The 15,632-nt window shown below is 36.8% G+C and overlaps 1 protein-coding gene across 1 annotated transcript; it reads left to right on the forward strand.

Annotated features, from left to right (window-relative positions):
• The first annotated feature begins 15,017 nt into the window (after positions 1-15,017).
• Positions 15,018-15,371, forward strand: LOC140854254 (uncharacterized). Its single transcript, XM_073249800.1, has one exon. It carries the CDS (start codon positions 15,018-15,020, stop codon positions 15,369-15,371), a length of 354 nt encoding a protein of 117 aa, XP_073105901.1.
• Positions 15,372-15,632: the final 261 nt, after the last annotated feature.

A 15,632-nucleotide genomic window follows, 5' to 3' on the forward strand; every position in this document is an offset into this window, starting at 1 on the left:
ATTGGACACTGAAATGCCATCAGGTCATCGTTATCAAAACATCCAATCATTGTGCTGGGAAGCTTGCATGCCATGATGCCCTCTTGGAAATTGGAAGCTAGCGCACGTCCCCCATAAAGGCGGCATGCCCTGTAGCTCCTTGAGATATAGCCCAAGCAATGCATGATGTTAGGACTCCTCCCATCCAATGCTCCAATTGAAGCACTGAAAGTGAGCCAGTAGCAACCAAAGGAATGCCTCTATGCAGCCTTGCTTGGGAAATCCTTATCAGTGTCAGCCTTAGAGGAGTCATAGCATGAAGCCTCAGCATCCATTCTAATCATCAATGCCATGGCAAGTGCAGAAGTTCTCTCCACTTTCTTCATCCAAGCCAAAAAGAATGCCTCAACCTCAGAAGTAAGGGACAAGTGATACACCCTAGAGCGGACCATCCACCATGGCACCGATGATCTAATGATATCTCAATATGGGTCTTTAGAAAAGAGTGACGGAGCAATTGCCCAGCCTCTAGCACTTGATATTTAACGATTATGCTGGAGTTTCAGATCCTTCTGCCTACAAGACGACAAGTGGCCCAACCACTCACTACTCTACTAAGTGAGATCTGTGATCTCAACAACCTCTGATGTGTATGTCATTATTCTCTGACATCCAAAGCATGTCTTCGCAGGCACTACCCTCTAGCCGACAGGTATCCAGAGGATGGTGCACATCTCTATAGCTGACAGGTATCCACCTTTGGCTATATAATCCTTTTTCCCAAACCCTCCAAATAAGTGAATACCTACTTTCCATAACCTCTCTCCTAGAGATGGAATCCATATGCACTAGAATCCAACTTCTCCACATAGAACTCAGGGTTCTTCATTCTCCATTCTCCACCATTTATTCTCCACTCTCCACCATTTATTCTCCATTCTACACATTCTACTCTCTATTCTTCACCACTGATCTTCCACACATCATATTCAACATCATCTCTCCACACCATCCATCACTCAGAGCTCTTTTGTTTGCTTCCACAGGAGAGTAGCATAGGCATCGGAGGGTCCACTGCTGGGGAACCTGCTGTAAGAGGACTTATCTATCTTTAGTAGTTTGTAGAACTAGCTCAAGGGATCGATCGAAAATCCAACACCAGCACCCTACTCTAAAGTGTTGGAAAATATGTCTCAAAGTTAATCATCAGCCTATTGACGGTTATGCTATTTGATGTAATTGTATATGAATTAATTAATAAAATATTTATTTAATAATTTTCATCACAAGCTTATATATTTTCTATATCGAACGTCTGTGTTATGATGAAAGTCTTTAGGACTATTTTAAATCGATAAAGGAGGATTTATCGTTTAGTTCTTAAATGAATTTATGATCAAATGATATGCTATTACTAGGATGATAGATATATCAAGTGTAGGTCATTGTATGCCATATATCGTTGATCGTCCTCTTAATCAAGGAGCGTGGAGACACTGGTATGGCATACAGGTGAAATATAGGAGCACATTTCACTGAACATGACTAACTCTGAAGCACTCTGCTATCAAGAGTCACTCCGAAGGGATATGGATATAAGTATCCCTCTGACCTGAGATCACTACGGTGACTTGCAAGCAACTCACTATGCTTTGGTGTCGAACTACCTGAATTTCTAATTCAGGATCGGACGATTTTTAAGCATAGTCAAGTATTTGTGAAGTCGGTGCGTGAGTCAAGATAGAATTGATCACTCCAAGAGATTGGAGAGAATGCTTTGTATTTCAATTTAGTAAGACCTTGGCCAGGGCAATCCTTTTGAGGAGTTAAAATATTTATTAGGTTGAGACACATAATGGATGTACTATTAAGAGTTAATAGTTTAAACTCTAAATCATCCTAGCATCAAGGGTCAAAGTGATGACTTATATGGTAACTATATCCAAATAGGTTCTTGAGTATTGCTTTGCATACATTCGATCTATCCGGATGTTGGGCACCACTGCTAGATGGTTACTCTGATTGGTACGTGAATCAATTTCTGTGCTACCGATTTAGGTTCGAATCTATGGGGTCACACACATTAAAAAAAAATTTTTGATCACATGGCTAATCTGAAGAGTCTTAGTGGATGGAGACTTTGGTGAAGAGTTCCGCTGGACGAAGTCTCTGTTGAAGAGTCCCACTGAATGGGGACTCTAGAGAAGAGTCCCATTAGACTTGGACTCTATTATTAATGGAGGATTAATTAGTGATTAGATCACTAATTATCTCAATTTAATTGAGTATTAAAGTCTGAATCAAGTTTAATTGAATTGGATTCAATTAGGTCAAGTCTGATTAGGTTACGAGATGACCTAATCGGTAAGGGAGAAATGATCCTGATTTCATCAGATCTATGACTCAATTAATTTATTGATTTGATCAAATTTAATTAAAGTTATAGGAGCTTAATTAGATTAGATTCATCATATTTTATTTAGGTCTAATTAGATTGGATTTGAAAGAAATCCAATTGGTTAAACTCTAGAGTCCCAAATTAGTGGGACTGTCTTCCTTGCGCCACCCAAATTATCTTACACCTTTTCTCACAACACAAAATCAGTTTATATGAGAAAATTAGAAAATTATCCTTCTTTTATCATTCATTAAGGATAGAAATTGATCAGTTTTGATTTGAATTCAAATTGGTTTGAATTTCAACTTAAAACCTTATCCATATCCTTCCACATGTCGGCAATTTCTGAAGGTGCCCATTGTGTATGAGAAAAAAAAGTCTTCTTAATTGATTTTTATGCCCAATTTTCTTTGATAAGTCTCTATTTAAGTTATATAAGGATGAGAAAAAGTTGGAGCTAAATTAAAATTTAAAATGGTTTGAATTGCAACAAACTCCAGCCCTTATCCTGTCTTATCTGGTTTGTGCGACAACCATAAAAAGGCCATAATTTTGTGTGCCAAATAAAGAGAGCTTTTTACTATGAGATATCAGAGAGAAAGAAGATCGAAAATACATCTTTGGGATATGAGGTTTAGATGGGTTTCTTTCTTTCTTGGCGTAAACATAAGAGGAGATCGATCTCCTCTCAGGTGAGCGACCTAGAACTATTCTAAGATTTTGGGTGAGAGAAAAATCAAAGAGAAGAGAGTCTTCATCAAATTTTTTTTCCACCATCTAGTATCTCCTCTAATCTATCTTCAACATTGAAATGGTCTGAGGTGATCAAAGAAAGAGATCAAATCAGATCTGCCATCAGAAGCCGACTGCATAAGCTAGCACTCCCATGGAGGCCTGATCGGTCTGAGGACTTCATGTGGACCATCCGTAGAGGTCGGATGCTTGTGCAGCTTTGAGCGATCAGAGAGTACTTTCAAATCTATGTTCTTAATCATGGAGATCGACTATCCACACTCAGATATTAGGTTTGAAACCCTAGAAGTGGTGGATTAGATCTATCACTAATTGTTGTTCTTGTTCAAATGCTTGTAATATTAGATTCAGATTTTTATGCATATAAATTTATGTTATAAATCTATTTGTAGGAATTTTAAGATTAGATCTTATGCATGTATTTGTAGATTAAATAGTTTAATCTAATATTCTTTCATTGAAAATTTTAAAATGCATGCATAAAACCCCTGCGTGATCCAACACAAAGATCTTGACCAACTGTCTAATGACGGCCATCCTTTCTCACTCCAGCTTAATGGCCTAAGCCAGCTCGACTCCCCAATGGCAACAATGACTAAGGTGATATCAAGTTCTACTTCATGATCCCACATTCCACAACCAAGCAATGTGTGCAAAAGATTTTTCATGTTTCCAAATAAAAGAGATATATGTTACAGCTAGATAGAATAAGTTCGACATTATTGTAGCAAATCTGTATAAAAGATTTTTCTTAGATTCCAAGTACAAAAAAAAGATTTTACAACCAAACAAACAAATTATAATTAGATAAAATGAGAACCACAATAGGATATGTACAAAAGATTGTTCATATGGTATCTTTAAGTGATCACACATACAACTTAGTTTGTATCTGGATGAGAGTCTCCAATGGGATGTCTTCTGAGCTAGGAAGATATCCACCCCCATAATGTGGTTGATTTTTGACAAAATTTTTAAAATCATTTATTAACCTTTCTCATAGATGAAGAACTGGGTCCCAAATTTCGATCTCAAATACTTCCATCACACATATTAAAAGGAACCATGTAAGCCACTTCCATGGTTTTCAAGTTTGTGGTAAGACAGATGTTCAGATTTAGAGTTGGCAATGGGAAAGGTACACATTGAGAAAAGGATCATTGAAAAAGAATTAATTGTATAGGCTTCAAATAAGTACAACTAGAAGCAAACGATGTCCTTTGCAAATTCATAGTGTTGATCAAGATCTTAAAAAGTTGGTTAATATGGGTAATTTGGATGGAACATTTAACTGAGATTGCTAGTCCATGATTAAAAATGGTTGTTTGTATGAATCTCTTACAATAGTTCTATTTGGATGGAAGATAATTGGCATTAGTGATACTCCATTGAATTTCTTCACACAAAATTACGATGATTAGGGTGATTGATAGCCACCTTAAACTCAAATGACAACCTTACAGGAACCACGATATCACTATGTGCTCAATTTGGCCATCGAGAAAACTTATCCTTTGAGTAGTTTCTTCATCATCCCAATCTTCAGGACCTAAGGTTTCATCATATGACAGAATTTGGCCTTGCTCTTTTCATAAGCTGAATGTTTCTGAAAAATCATGCTTTTTCAAGAGTCTTGATACTTTCATATGGTAAAGATTGAGAGTCCAAAAAATGATTGGTTGGGTTTGCCGCATTATACACCAAAGCAAATTGTAGTGCTAGACATTGACTAGTAATAATTGAAAAAAAATGTTCGACCTATTTCACTACTAATGTAGAAGCAACTTCATGATGCTCCGTGAATGGCCTTAACATCATAGTTATCTAGCTAGTAACAAATTCCAAAAGGTCGTACTATGAAACTAAATATGTGCAACCATATCACAAAAAAAATTGGCTACAGAAGGAGTCATCTCTACTTAAGGAGTATAGCTTTCATTATCACAAAGCTCCCTAGGAGGAGTTGAGCCAGCTTCATCATCAAATCCCCCAACACTCAAAAGGGTTGGAGGACATTCCAAATGGCCTAATTTAAGAGTACAGGGGCCCCTCGACATGGTACGATCGATGGACTACCTGATAATTTGGCTATTGGAACATCAATCTTCTTTCAAGGTGGCATACTACACGACTATCCCACCAAGCATGGCAAAAAAATTATTTACTCTTTGTTCCTTCTGATGAGAGAGGGGGAGAGAGAGAGAGAGAGGATGCTAGAAAACTTGTTGACATATTTTTCTCTTATCATAATGGTAGCGAAGAGAGGTAAAAAAAAAAAACCTAATGGTTGGGTAAAGATAGATGCATGAGCATGCCATTGGTGTCAGATTAGCTGAAAAGAGAATAATAAAAGGATGATGATGAGAGTAACATAGGTCTAGATGCCTTGATATTCAAAGAATTTCATTATCATTACACCTTTTGTACTTGGAAGAAGGAAAGATAGGATGTGGCTATAGATACAATTAAAATATTCTACTACTACTACTAGTAGCAAATTAGAGTCCTATTAGGAAACTAAAAGTAAAGAATTTAAAGATAAAAGCAAAGATAACTTGAAGATAAATTGATTTCATTAATCGATGGAAGAATCTCTTGCTCATATTATATTTTTTTATTTACACACGTAACAAAAGAAAAATTATAGAGACACCCTTTTAAGTTTGGGCTATTATAATTTAGACTCCAAAAGTTAAAAGTGTCAATTAATCATCAAAACTTCAAACTTTTTGTAATATGACCTAATAGTCTATCTAGGCCCTAACACCATTAATGGAGTGAAAAAAAAAAGATAAAAATACTCTTGATTTAGAGATGCTATTTTTGTCATTCATTTGGTACACAGATCTATAAGTACTCCATCCTCCATAAACAACCATTTGCATACATCTTTAAGTACTTTATCCTTTATCATCCATCCACTATATAGATCTTAAAGCACTCCATTTTTTGGCATTCATCCATTTGCATAGATCTTAAAGCACATTTTCTTTGTCGGTGCAGGTCTTAAAGTACTCTAGTCTCAATCATCTATTTTCATGCATGGATCTCAAAGCGCTCCATTCTTTATCATCTATCTACTTATATAAATCTCAAAGCATTCCATCCTTTATTGTCCATTCACCCATATAAATCTTAAAGTTCTCTATTCTCTATCATCCATCCATTTGCATAATTATTAAAGCATTCTATCCTATATCTTCATCTGTCTGCATAGCTCTTGTAGCACTCTATCCTCTATTATTTGTCCACTTGCACAAATCTCAAAGCACTATATCTTCTAATATATGTTAGCCTGCATGGATCTCAAAGCACTTCATCTTCTATTATTCATTTATCAATATAGATCGCAAAGCACTCTATCCTTTATCATTCATCTCCTATACGAATTTCAAGGTGCATCCAACTTGTCATCCATTTACATATATAAATCTCAAAACACTCCATCCTTTGTCATTCATCTGTGAGCACAGATTTCGAAAGCACTACTCTCCCTTCCCTTCCCTTTAATTCCGGCCAAAACAAGAAATCTCTACTATGTGATCATTGCATGGTAACATTTTGTAAGGGAAACAATGGCCGGGCCATACTACAATGCATTTAAAGTTTTGGTGACTAATTAGTACCTTTCAAAACAAAATGTAAATATCCCAAATTTGAAGGGGTGCCTTTATAGGTCTAGCAGGGATCATGTGACTTCCATTTATCCCAATCCTTCACCTCATTCATGTGGCACCTATTCATGATCACTATCTAAGTTGTTGACATTTAGTGGAGACAGAGTTCAAATCGATCAACGAGATTGTGGGCATGAATGAAACCCTCAACTATGTGCACAACAACCGACTAACTTGTTGATCCTATGATTGATTTTGATGATAACAAAATATTGAGTAATTATGATACTAATCATATATTTTAAGAGTGGATGTAAGATTTTTAAAGTATTCACAATGAAAAAATCATCCTGAAAAAAAATTCTCTAAAGATGTCAAGCTAAAACACTTAAAAGAATAAGCTCTCATAAGTTTGGATGGCTCATTATAAAGATAAATAAAATTTAAAAAAATAAATATCATTTGAAAGTATTGGGACTAAGAAATTTGAGTTTGAAAGGCCAAAATATAAAGAAAAATGATGTTGAAAGGATTGAAGCTGACTCTGAGAGATTTTGAGTCAACTCTAGTATGTTGGAAAAAGACTGGCATATGCTCGAGTCGATGCACTTTCAACCCGAGCTGACTTTCTTAGAGAAGATAGAAAATTATATTTTTAAGATCCTTACTCGAGCCACCTCGCTTTCAGTCCAAGCCAACTCGCTTGCAAATCGAGTCAGCTCGCTTTCAATCCAAGTTGACTCACCTGCAAATTATGCCAACTTGCCTGTAAATGGAGTCGACTTCATTCACGGGACTATACTAATGGCTAGTTTTTCTATACTTTTTTAATGGTCAGTTTTTACTTCTAATGGCTATTTCAGTCCTTCCAATGGTCATCTCACTCTCAAGCCTCTTGCAAGCTTATAAAAGGCTAGAGAATGAATTGAGAAGGCAACCAAGAGGATTAAAAAGTAAAATCATCAATTTGAGTGGGAAACATTGAATACCATTGAAAGGTGAAAAAAAAAAGGATTAAGCACATAATTTTGTGAGCTTTCAAAGAGAAATTATTACTAACTTCTTCCACATCCTCTCAAACTTCATTTAAGGAAGAAATCAAGCTTCAAGGAGAAAATCATCAATTTCTTCTTCAGACTTTATTAAGTTTAAATTCTATTTTTGTTTTGAGCTAAAATTTTTCATATTATATTTTATTTTTTTTACAAATTTTTTTAGAAGAAAAAAATTTGGAGATTAGGTCCGTCCAAGTCCAAAATTGGGCTTGTTAGATTTTGATTGGTAAGTCCGAAAAATTAATAGGGTTTAATTATAATCATAAAAAATAATTGTATAAGGTTATGGTTAGTAATCCTGAAAAATCAACTGAATTTGTTTGCAATCTTAGGTAAAATAAATGCACTATAATCAAGAAGATTATAGTGAAATTTTCAAAAAAAGCTTGAGGAGTAGATATAGATGCGAGATTGCATCGAACCACAACAAATTCTTTATGTTTGTGTTGTGATCTTTCATACTTTCTTTACTTACTTTTAATTCATTCTTAGCATTATTTTAATTCTTGTATAGCCCCTTCCATATCTTGATTCCGCTGCTACATATATTATACACATCACAATCACTTAAATCTATTAATTCAAAGCACATACTTGTTTAGATTATTGATTTTGCTAAAATTTTTATACAATCCAATTCACCCCCCACCCCCCTCTTAAGTTGCTACCTTCTGGGCAACAATTGGTATCAGAGTGGGTGATCTATTATTTATTGTTGATCTAGTGATCTAGAGTCAAAGATCATGGTAATCCAAATTGATTCTTTATTTAATGAAGATCATTCTGTAGATAGACCCCCATTATTTAATAGATCGAATCATGTTTACTAGAAGGCTAGGATGAAAATATTCATACAAGTATATGATTATGATCTGTTAAAAATTATAGTCAATGACCCACACACACAGCATTGATTAATGGATTGGATAAAGAAATGATTCAAATGCATACTAAGGCCATGAATATACTATATTGTTCACTAGATATAAGTGAATTCAATCTAATTTCTTCTTGTATTTCAACTAAACAAGTATAGAAGAAATTGAAAACAACCTATGAGAGAGTAAATTGAGAGAAAGAATCAAGCTTCCAAGAAGATAAGGAAGCCCTCTCCAACTTATGCCTCATGGCTCATGAGGATGAAAAGAAAAAAAAAATAAAGAAAAAAATTATTGATTAAGGGGGAGCAAGGTAAAGAAAAGAAAAATGAGAAAAAGAAAGAAAATATCGTAAATCCTTGCCTCATGGCTCAAAATGATAAGATAAATATTGAAAACTCTTCTGACTTTACATTTAAAGAATTGTTTGAAACCTTTAATAAGTTAATGAATGAATACATAAAGATAGGGCTGAAAAATAAGGAGCTTACAAGTTCAAATACATCTTTAGCTGAAGAAAAGAATAAGATTTTAATGGAAAAGAATGAACTTCTAAAAGAAAATAAAGTTTTGGTTGAGGAAAAAGAAATTCTCTTGAAATTTAAAAAATCTCATATGCAAGAAAATGATAATCTTAGAAAAGAGATTGAAGTTTTGAAGCCCATAATTAACAAGTTTACATTTAGCTCTCAAAAGCTTCAATCAATCTTGAATAATCAAAAAGCTATTTTCAATAAAGCTAGAATTGATTTCAATCCTTCAAGAAAATAAAAATTTATCAAAAATATGTTTGGTAGAACTATACATGAAAATCATTCCATAGTTTATTTTAAATATAACAAAGTATGTCATAAAATTTTAGAATGTAATATTAAAAAAATAGTCATACTTTAATTAAACAAATTTGGATTTCAAAAAAAACTATGTGCTCTAACTCAAATGGATCTAAGATAGCTTGGGTATCAAAAATTAAGAAGTAATTTTATAAGTATACCAAGCATCCAATGGAATGAAAGAAGAAAAGTCTTGAAAATAGATGCTTAGAATTTATAAGAATGGATGATGATGTTTGGTAAAAGCTAAACCTTTCTCATATCATACCATCATTTCTTGTTGAATTTACTTTGTTTGACTAATTGATTTTGATAATTTCTCTTATGTTAGCAATAATCTTATTCTATTACTTAAAAGTTTTTGATGTATTGATTTTTATACTCTCTTTCATGTGTCATTTTGATTATTTTGAGCATATGTTTTACTTTAAATTCAGCATGCAACTCATATCATGATGTTAATGGAGAAACTTAAATTAAAATGAGCTTAATAGCATATGAAAATATTTAGATGCAAAATTCTCAAATTAATTTTTGACATTCTCATAAAATATATAACTATTGAAATATTTCAAAAAAAATTTGCTTGATTTGAAAAATATCAAGATAATTTATGAAATCATAAAAGATCATATGCTTGATAATTAATTTGCATTGCATCTTAGTCCGACCCTTAAGGCTATGAAAATTTTCTAGTTGAACTTCACTCATAGAGCCATTATATATATTTTTCCTTGATGTGATTTGATTGATTTTAAATTCAAATTGATTAATTCTTATTTCTCCAAATTGACTTAAGTATCATTCTTGATCATTAATTTGATTGCCCATTGATCCCCAACCAAATTGATCAAATTTTCTTTGAGTTGAAACTCTTTGAACTATTTTCTATATTATGGAGGGGGATGTTTCTCCTTTGGCCGAAGATATGAGTCGACAGAAGTATAAGTGGTGCAACCTGATCTTTACTTCAGCCTGTGACGATCCTTAACTCTTAGTGACCTTCCCAGGTAGAATACTAGGATCGATCGATCCTGACTTTGGCATCAAACCTATCTCAGTCTCCATGACAATTGGCATTCAACACCTATCCAATGTCCGCAGATGGTGGGACACCTGAACTAGTCTATCTCTGACTTTAGCCATAGGTATATGTTAGCCTTCACCAATCTTCATCTCATTAAGCATGATAGGCCCCAGCCATCTCTTTACTTCAGCACCCTCTTTCATCGAACCAAGACAAAGTCTCAATGAAAGAAGCTAGTCCAATCCAACCTGCACTCTCGTTTCAAAATTCAAAAATACCTACGACATTCAGTTGGCTTCAAAATAGAAAAAATAGGTGCAATAACCACCTCATTAATCTTGATCAGAAGTTTCACCATGTCGTATCTGAATCGGCCACATAACTTTTCAAAATGATTTTTTGACCTTAGTCTACAAAAGGACCTCCAGGGAAGTCCCAAGGTACGTGCAAAATAATCTCTCTACACTCTTTCTCACATATTTCTTCTATTATCTGACGAGCATTGGAGGGTCCCCATCGGAGCCAACTCCAATCAGGACTTGCTTGTAGGTTTCTCTTCCGAGAGGATGCACCACTGCTCCAGCCTCTCTGACCGTGACCCAAATTTCAATGGTACTAGATTGACGCTAGAGAAAGGGCTTTTGACCCGATCGTGAGTATGCACAGTCAGAGATTGTGGCACTACGTAGAACATCCTCCCAATGATCTGATACCACTATAGCCTCCCAACCAATGAAGAATGCGGTCAGACAGCAAGTTCCGGCACAACCGCTATCAAAAGTCCCATAACTACCTTCCTAACAGGTGGTGATTATCAGTGCAGAGCAGTTTCATCTATAAACTTTAACTACCACCATTCAGGCAATACAGCAGCTCCATGTTATAGTGCTAGCAGCAACACCAGCACAACTGGTTAGTGTTACACCAGCAGTAGCAGCTACGACAGCACCCCCACCGATCAATATAGTACCATTGGGAGATCCACATTCGATAGTCCTCCTGCAACAACCTGCAACCGCACCACAAGGATGACCGCCAATCCCCCCGTAGAGCCCTGAGCGAGAGAGATAAACCCATTATAGTCGACCCCAAAGCCTAGAACCTTAAAGATGACAGTCGTCGAGTCCTCATTCTAGGAAGGATTCAATGCCTAGTCGATGATCCCCTCCATAATGTTTGAAAAACTACACTGCTCAAGATGCAGACATCAACTGCTGGCTCCGAGAGATGAACAAGTGGTTCGAAGCGATCCACCATCAGGCACCAATGCGTGATGATGGGTATAATACGAACCCGCTATTTAGCAATTGGATTATGCAAGAGTCACTTCCCAAGAATTTTAAGATGCTACAGCTTGAGAGTTACCATGGGATAACCAATTTTATGGATTATTTGGAAAGCTTCAAGTCCCTGATGCTCATTCATAGGGCAACTGATGCCACCCTCTACCGAACCTTTCCATCTACCTTGAAGGGTATAACTCAATATTAGTATACTAGCCTGAAGCCACAGACGATCCATTCTTTTGATCAAATGAGCCGATTGTTCGTAGGCCAATTTGTGAATAGTAGGAGATAGCAGAAGGGATCGAAATCCCTGATGAATGTGAAGCAAAAAGAAGGGGAGTCCATCTGGTCCTATCTTGGTCGCTTCAATGCGGCTATATTGGAAGTCTGTGATCTAAATCAATCCATCGTGATGGCCACCCTAAAGGGTGGATTATTGAAGAATGGCCTCCGGTATTCCCTGGAGAAGACCTATCCCCAAGATTTTGCCGATATGCTGGCCCAAGCAGAGAAGCATGCCAGGGTAGACGAGGCATTTGAAGGTGAACTCCTGATGATTATGGTCGAAGAAAGGAAGGAAGAAAAATCAAAGTCTCCACTAAAGAGTCAGGGGTACTTCCACTCTCTCCTCCTAGATGCTGAAGATCTTGAACTCCCCTATGGAACCCCCACTAGGGAGATAATTTTAGAAGAGAGCGGCATGCATCTCCACCTAAGAGATTTACAAACTACACCCCTCTGAACACCATTCGAGCTCAAGTATTGATGGAGATCATGGACTGAATTTCAAGAGTGGGAAGGTTGTAGTCTAACTCCAATCTACAGAGTCATAATAAGTATTACCTCTACCATCGTGACTATAGCCACAACACCGAAGATTGCATTCAGCTTTGGAATGAAATAGAAGAATTCATCTGGTGTGGTTGCTTGGATCGATTTATTCGGCATCAACATCGGAGGAGCAACAAAGATTTCCTGTCCTACCAGAACCACAATAGAGGAAGCCTTCTGAAAATTGGCCTCCTATGGGGGTAATAAATGCAATAACTAGAGGGTCCTGTGAAAGGGTGAAAGAATCGGTCAAACCATCCAAGAAGCCGAAGATGGAAGAATCTCTTGTCTTCACTGAAGAGGATGCCCAAGGGGTTCAATTCCTGCAAAAAGACATGATGGTTGTAACTTTAAATATTAAAAACTATGATGTATGTCACATCCTAATTGATAATAGAAGCTTGATCGATGTTTTATTTTATGATATTCTTTCTCAAAAGAATGTACCTCAAGAATGGATGGAGCAGTTGGACACTCCTCTTGTGGAGTTTATTAGAGATGCTGTACTAGTTGAAGGGGTTATAACTCTTCCTATGATGGTCGGACGATATCCTTGATGGTCCAAAATCTAGATAGACTTCTTGGTAGTTCGAGCACCTTCGGCTTACAATGCAATCCTTGGGCATTCAGGACTTAATGCACTTCAAGCCATAGTGTCTGCTTACCATTTGAAAATAAAGTTCCCAATGGAGTTCAAAGTTGGTGAAGTGCTTGGAGATCAAGCCCTAGTGCGATAATGCTACAACATTGCACTTTGTGGCGTAGGACCTTCTGAAGCTTATCTGGTAGATGGACTGGATGTGCGGGATGAGCTATCTAAGGAACAAGAAGAAGTAGTAAAGGACCTGGAAATGATCTCGTTGAATGACGGCAACCAAGAGCACACCATCCAGATCAGGTCAAAACTCGATCAGATAACCAAACAATGCTTTGTATTCTTTTTGCAGGAGAATGCAGACATATTCATCTGGATCCCAGTGGATATGCCCAGCATCAACTCGAATGTGATGACACATTAGTTAGGTGTCCACCCAAACTACAAGCCCATTAAGCAGCAAAAAAGTAGCTTCATACTCGAGTGATAAAAGGTGACAGCCAAAGAGGTGGACAAGCCACTGGATGCAGGCTTCGTTCGAGAAGCTATCTATCCCAGTAGGATTGCAAATGTGATCCTAGTGAAAAAGACAAATGACAAGTGGAGGGTCTGCATCGACTTTATAAATCTCAACAAGACCTATCCAAAGGATAGCTACCCTTTACCCTCCATTGATCAACTGATGGATGCAACCTCAGGGCATGAACTTCTCACCTTCATAGATGCCTTTGTTGGATACAATCAGATCCCAATGGCACTAGAAGATGAGGAGAAAACTATTTTTATTACTGATCGAGGTCTCTTCTGTTATAGGATCATGTCTTTTGGCTTGAAAAATACAAGTGCGACCTATCAGTGCCTTGTGAACAAGGTCTTCAAGGATCAGATTGGATGAAATATGGAGGTCTATGTAGATGATATATTTGTCAAGAGTAGAACCTCCAAGACTCATATTGGAGACCTTAAAGAGACTTTTGCCACCCTGAGAAAGTACAAAATGAAGCTAAATCTAACCAAATGTGCCTTCAAAGTCAAATCAAGCAAGTTTTTGGGTTTCATGATATCTAGTTCAGGGATTAAGGCCAATCCCATGAAGATCCAGGCCATACAAGAGATGAGTTCGCCCAAAAATATCAAAGAAGTTCAATGCCTCATGGGCTAGGTGGTAGTGCTAAATCGGTTTGTCTCGAGATCGATCGAGTGTTGTCTTCCATTTTTTTAAGCTTTGAAACAACCAAAGGGCTTTTGGTGGACCAAAGAATGTCAACAAGACTTTGAGGAGTTGAAAAAATATCTCAGCTCCTCACCACTCCTTAATAAATCTAAGCCTGATGAGGGTCTTTATCTATATTTGGTGGTTTTGGTAGCTACAAGTGCTATGTTAGTCCATGAATAAGATAAAACCCAAAGGCCAATTTATTATATCAATCGAGTCCTGCATGATGTGGAGACCCGATACAACAAGATGGAGAAGTTAATTTTTGCTCTGGTCATTGCCACTCGAAGACTTCAGCCCTACTTTCAAGCACACTCTGTCACAGTGCTAACTGACCAACCCCTCAAAGCGGTCCTGCATCGCCCCAACACTTCGGGACAACTAGCAAAGTAGGCGATTGAGTTAGCTAAGTTTGAAATTCAATTCCAACCCTGGGCCTCCATTAAAGCCCAAGCATTAATAGATTTCATCATCGAGTGCACCATCCTCGATGATCAGGAAGTTCCAAAACCAATTTTGGAAGAAAAAACATCGCCAGAACTTAGTTCGATGATGGAATCGAATGAGTGGTGGGTGGTGCATGTGGATGGTTCTTCAAATTCCATAAGATCAGAGGTAGGCTTAATACTTCTTAGATCAAAAGGAGTTATTGCAGAATATACCCTTAGATTTGATTTTCCAGCAACCAACAATGATGCTAAACATGAAGCCCTGATTGTTGGGCTTAGAATTACCAAGGAGCTTCGAGTGCAGAAATTTAGGATCTGCACTAATTCACAACTGGTGGTTGGTCAAGTGAAAGGGGATTTTGAGGTTCGAGAGGAAAATATGAAGGAATATCTTCAGAAGGTGAAAGACCTAGCCTCAAAGATTGATGGTTTTGACATCCGGCAGGTGCCCTAATCCAAGAATTCAAGGGCAGATTTATTATCCAAGTTGATGACATCAGCTCCAAAGGATCTACCACATAAGACTTTTTTTGAGGTTCTGAAAAAACCCAGCATCGAAGAACCACTTTCGATTTTATAGATTGATAATGAATCATGTTAGATGGATCCCTTCATCCAATTCTTACGGGATGGAGTTTTACCTACTGATTCAAAAGAAGCCCAAAAGATTAGATATCAGGCTCCTCGTTATATCTTCTATGAAGGCAAGCTGTAG

Source organism: Elaeis guineensis, chromosome 16 (assembly GCF_000442705.2).
Source record: "Elaeis guineensis isolate ETL-2024a chromosome 16, EG11, whole genome shotgun sequence".
Lineage (NCBI taxonomy): Eukaryota > Viridiplantae > Streptophyta > Magnoliopsida > Arecales > Arecaceae > Elaeis > Elaeis guineensis.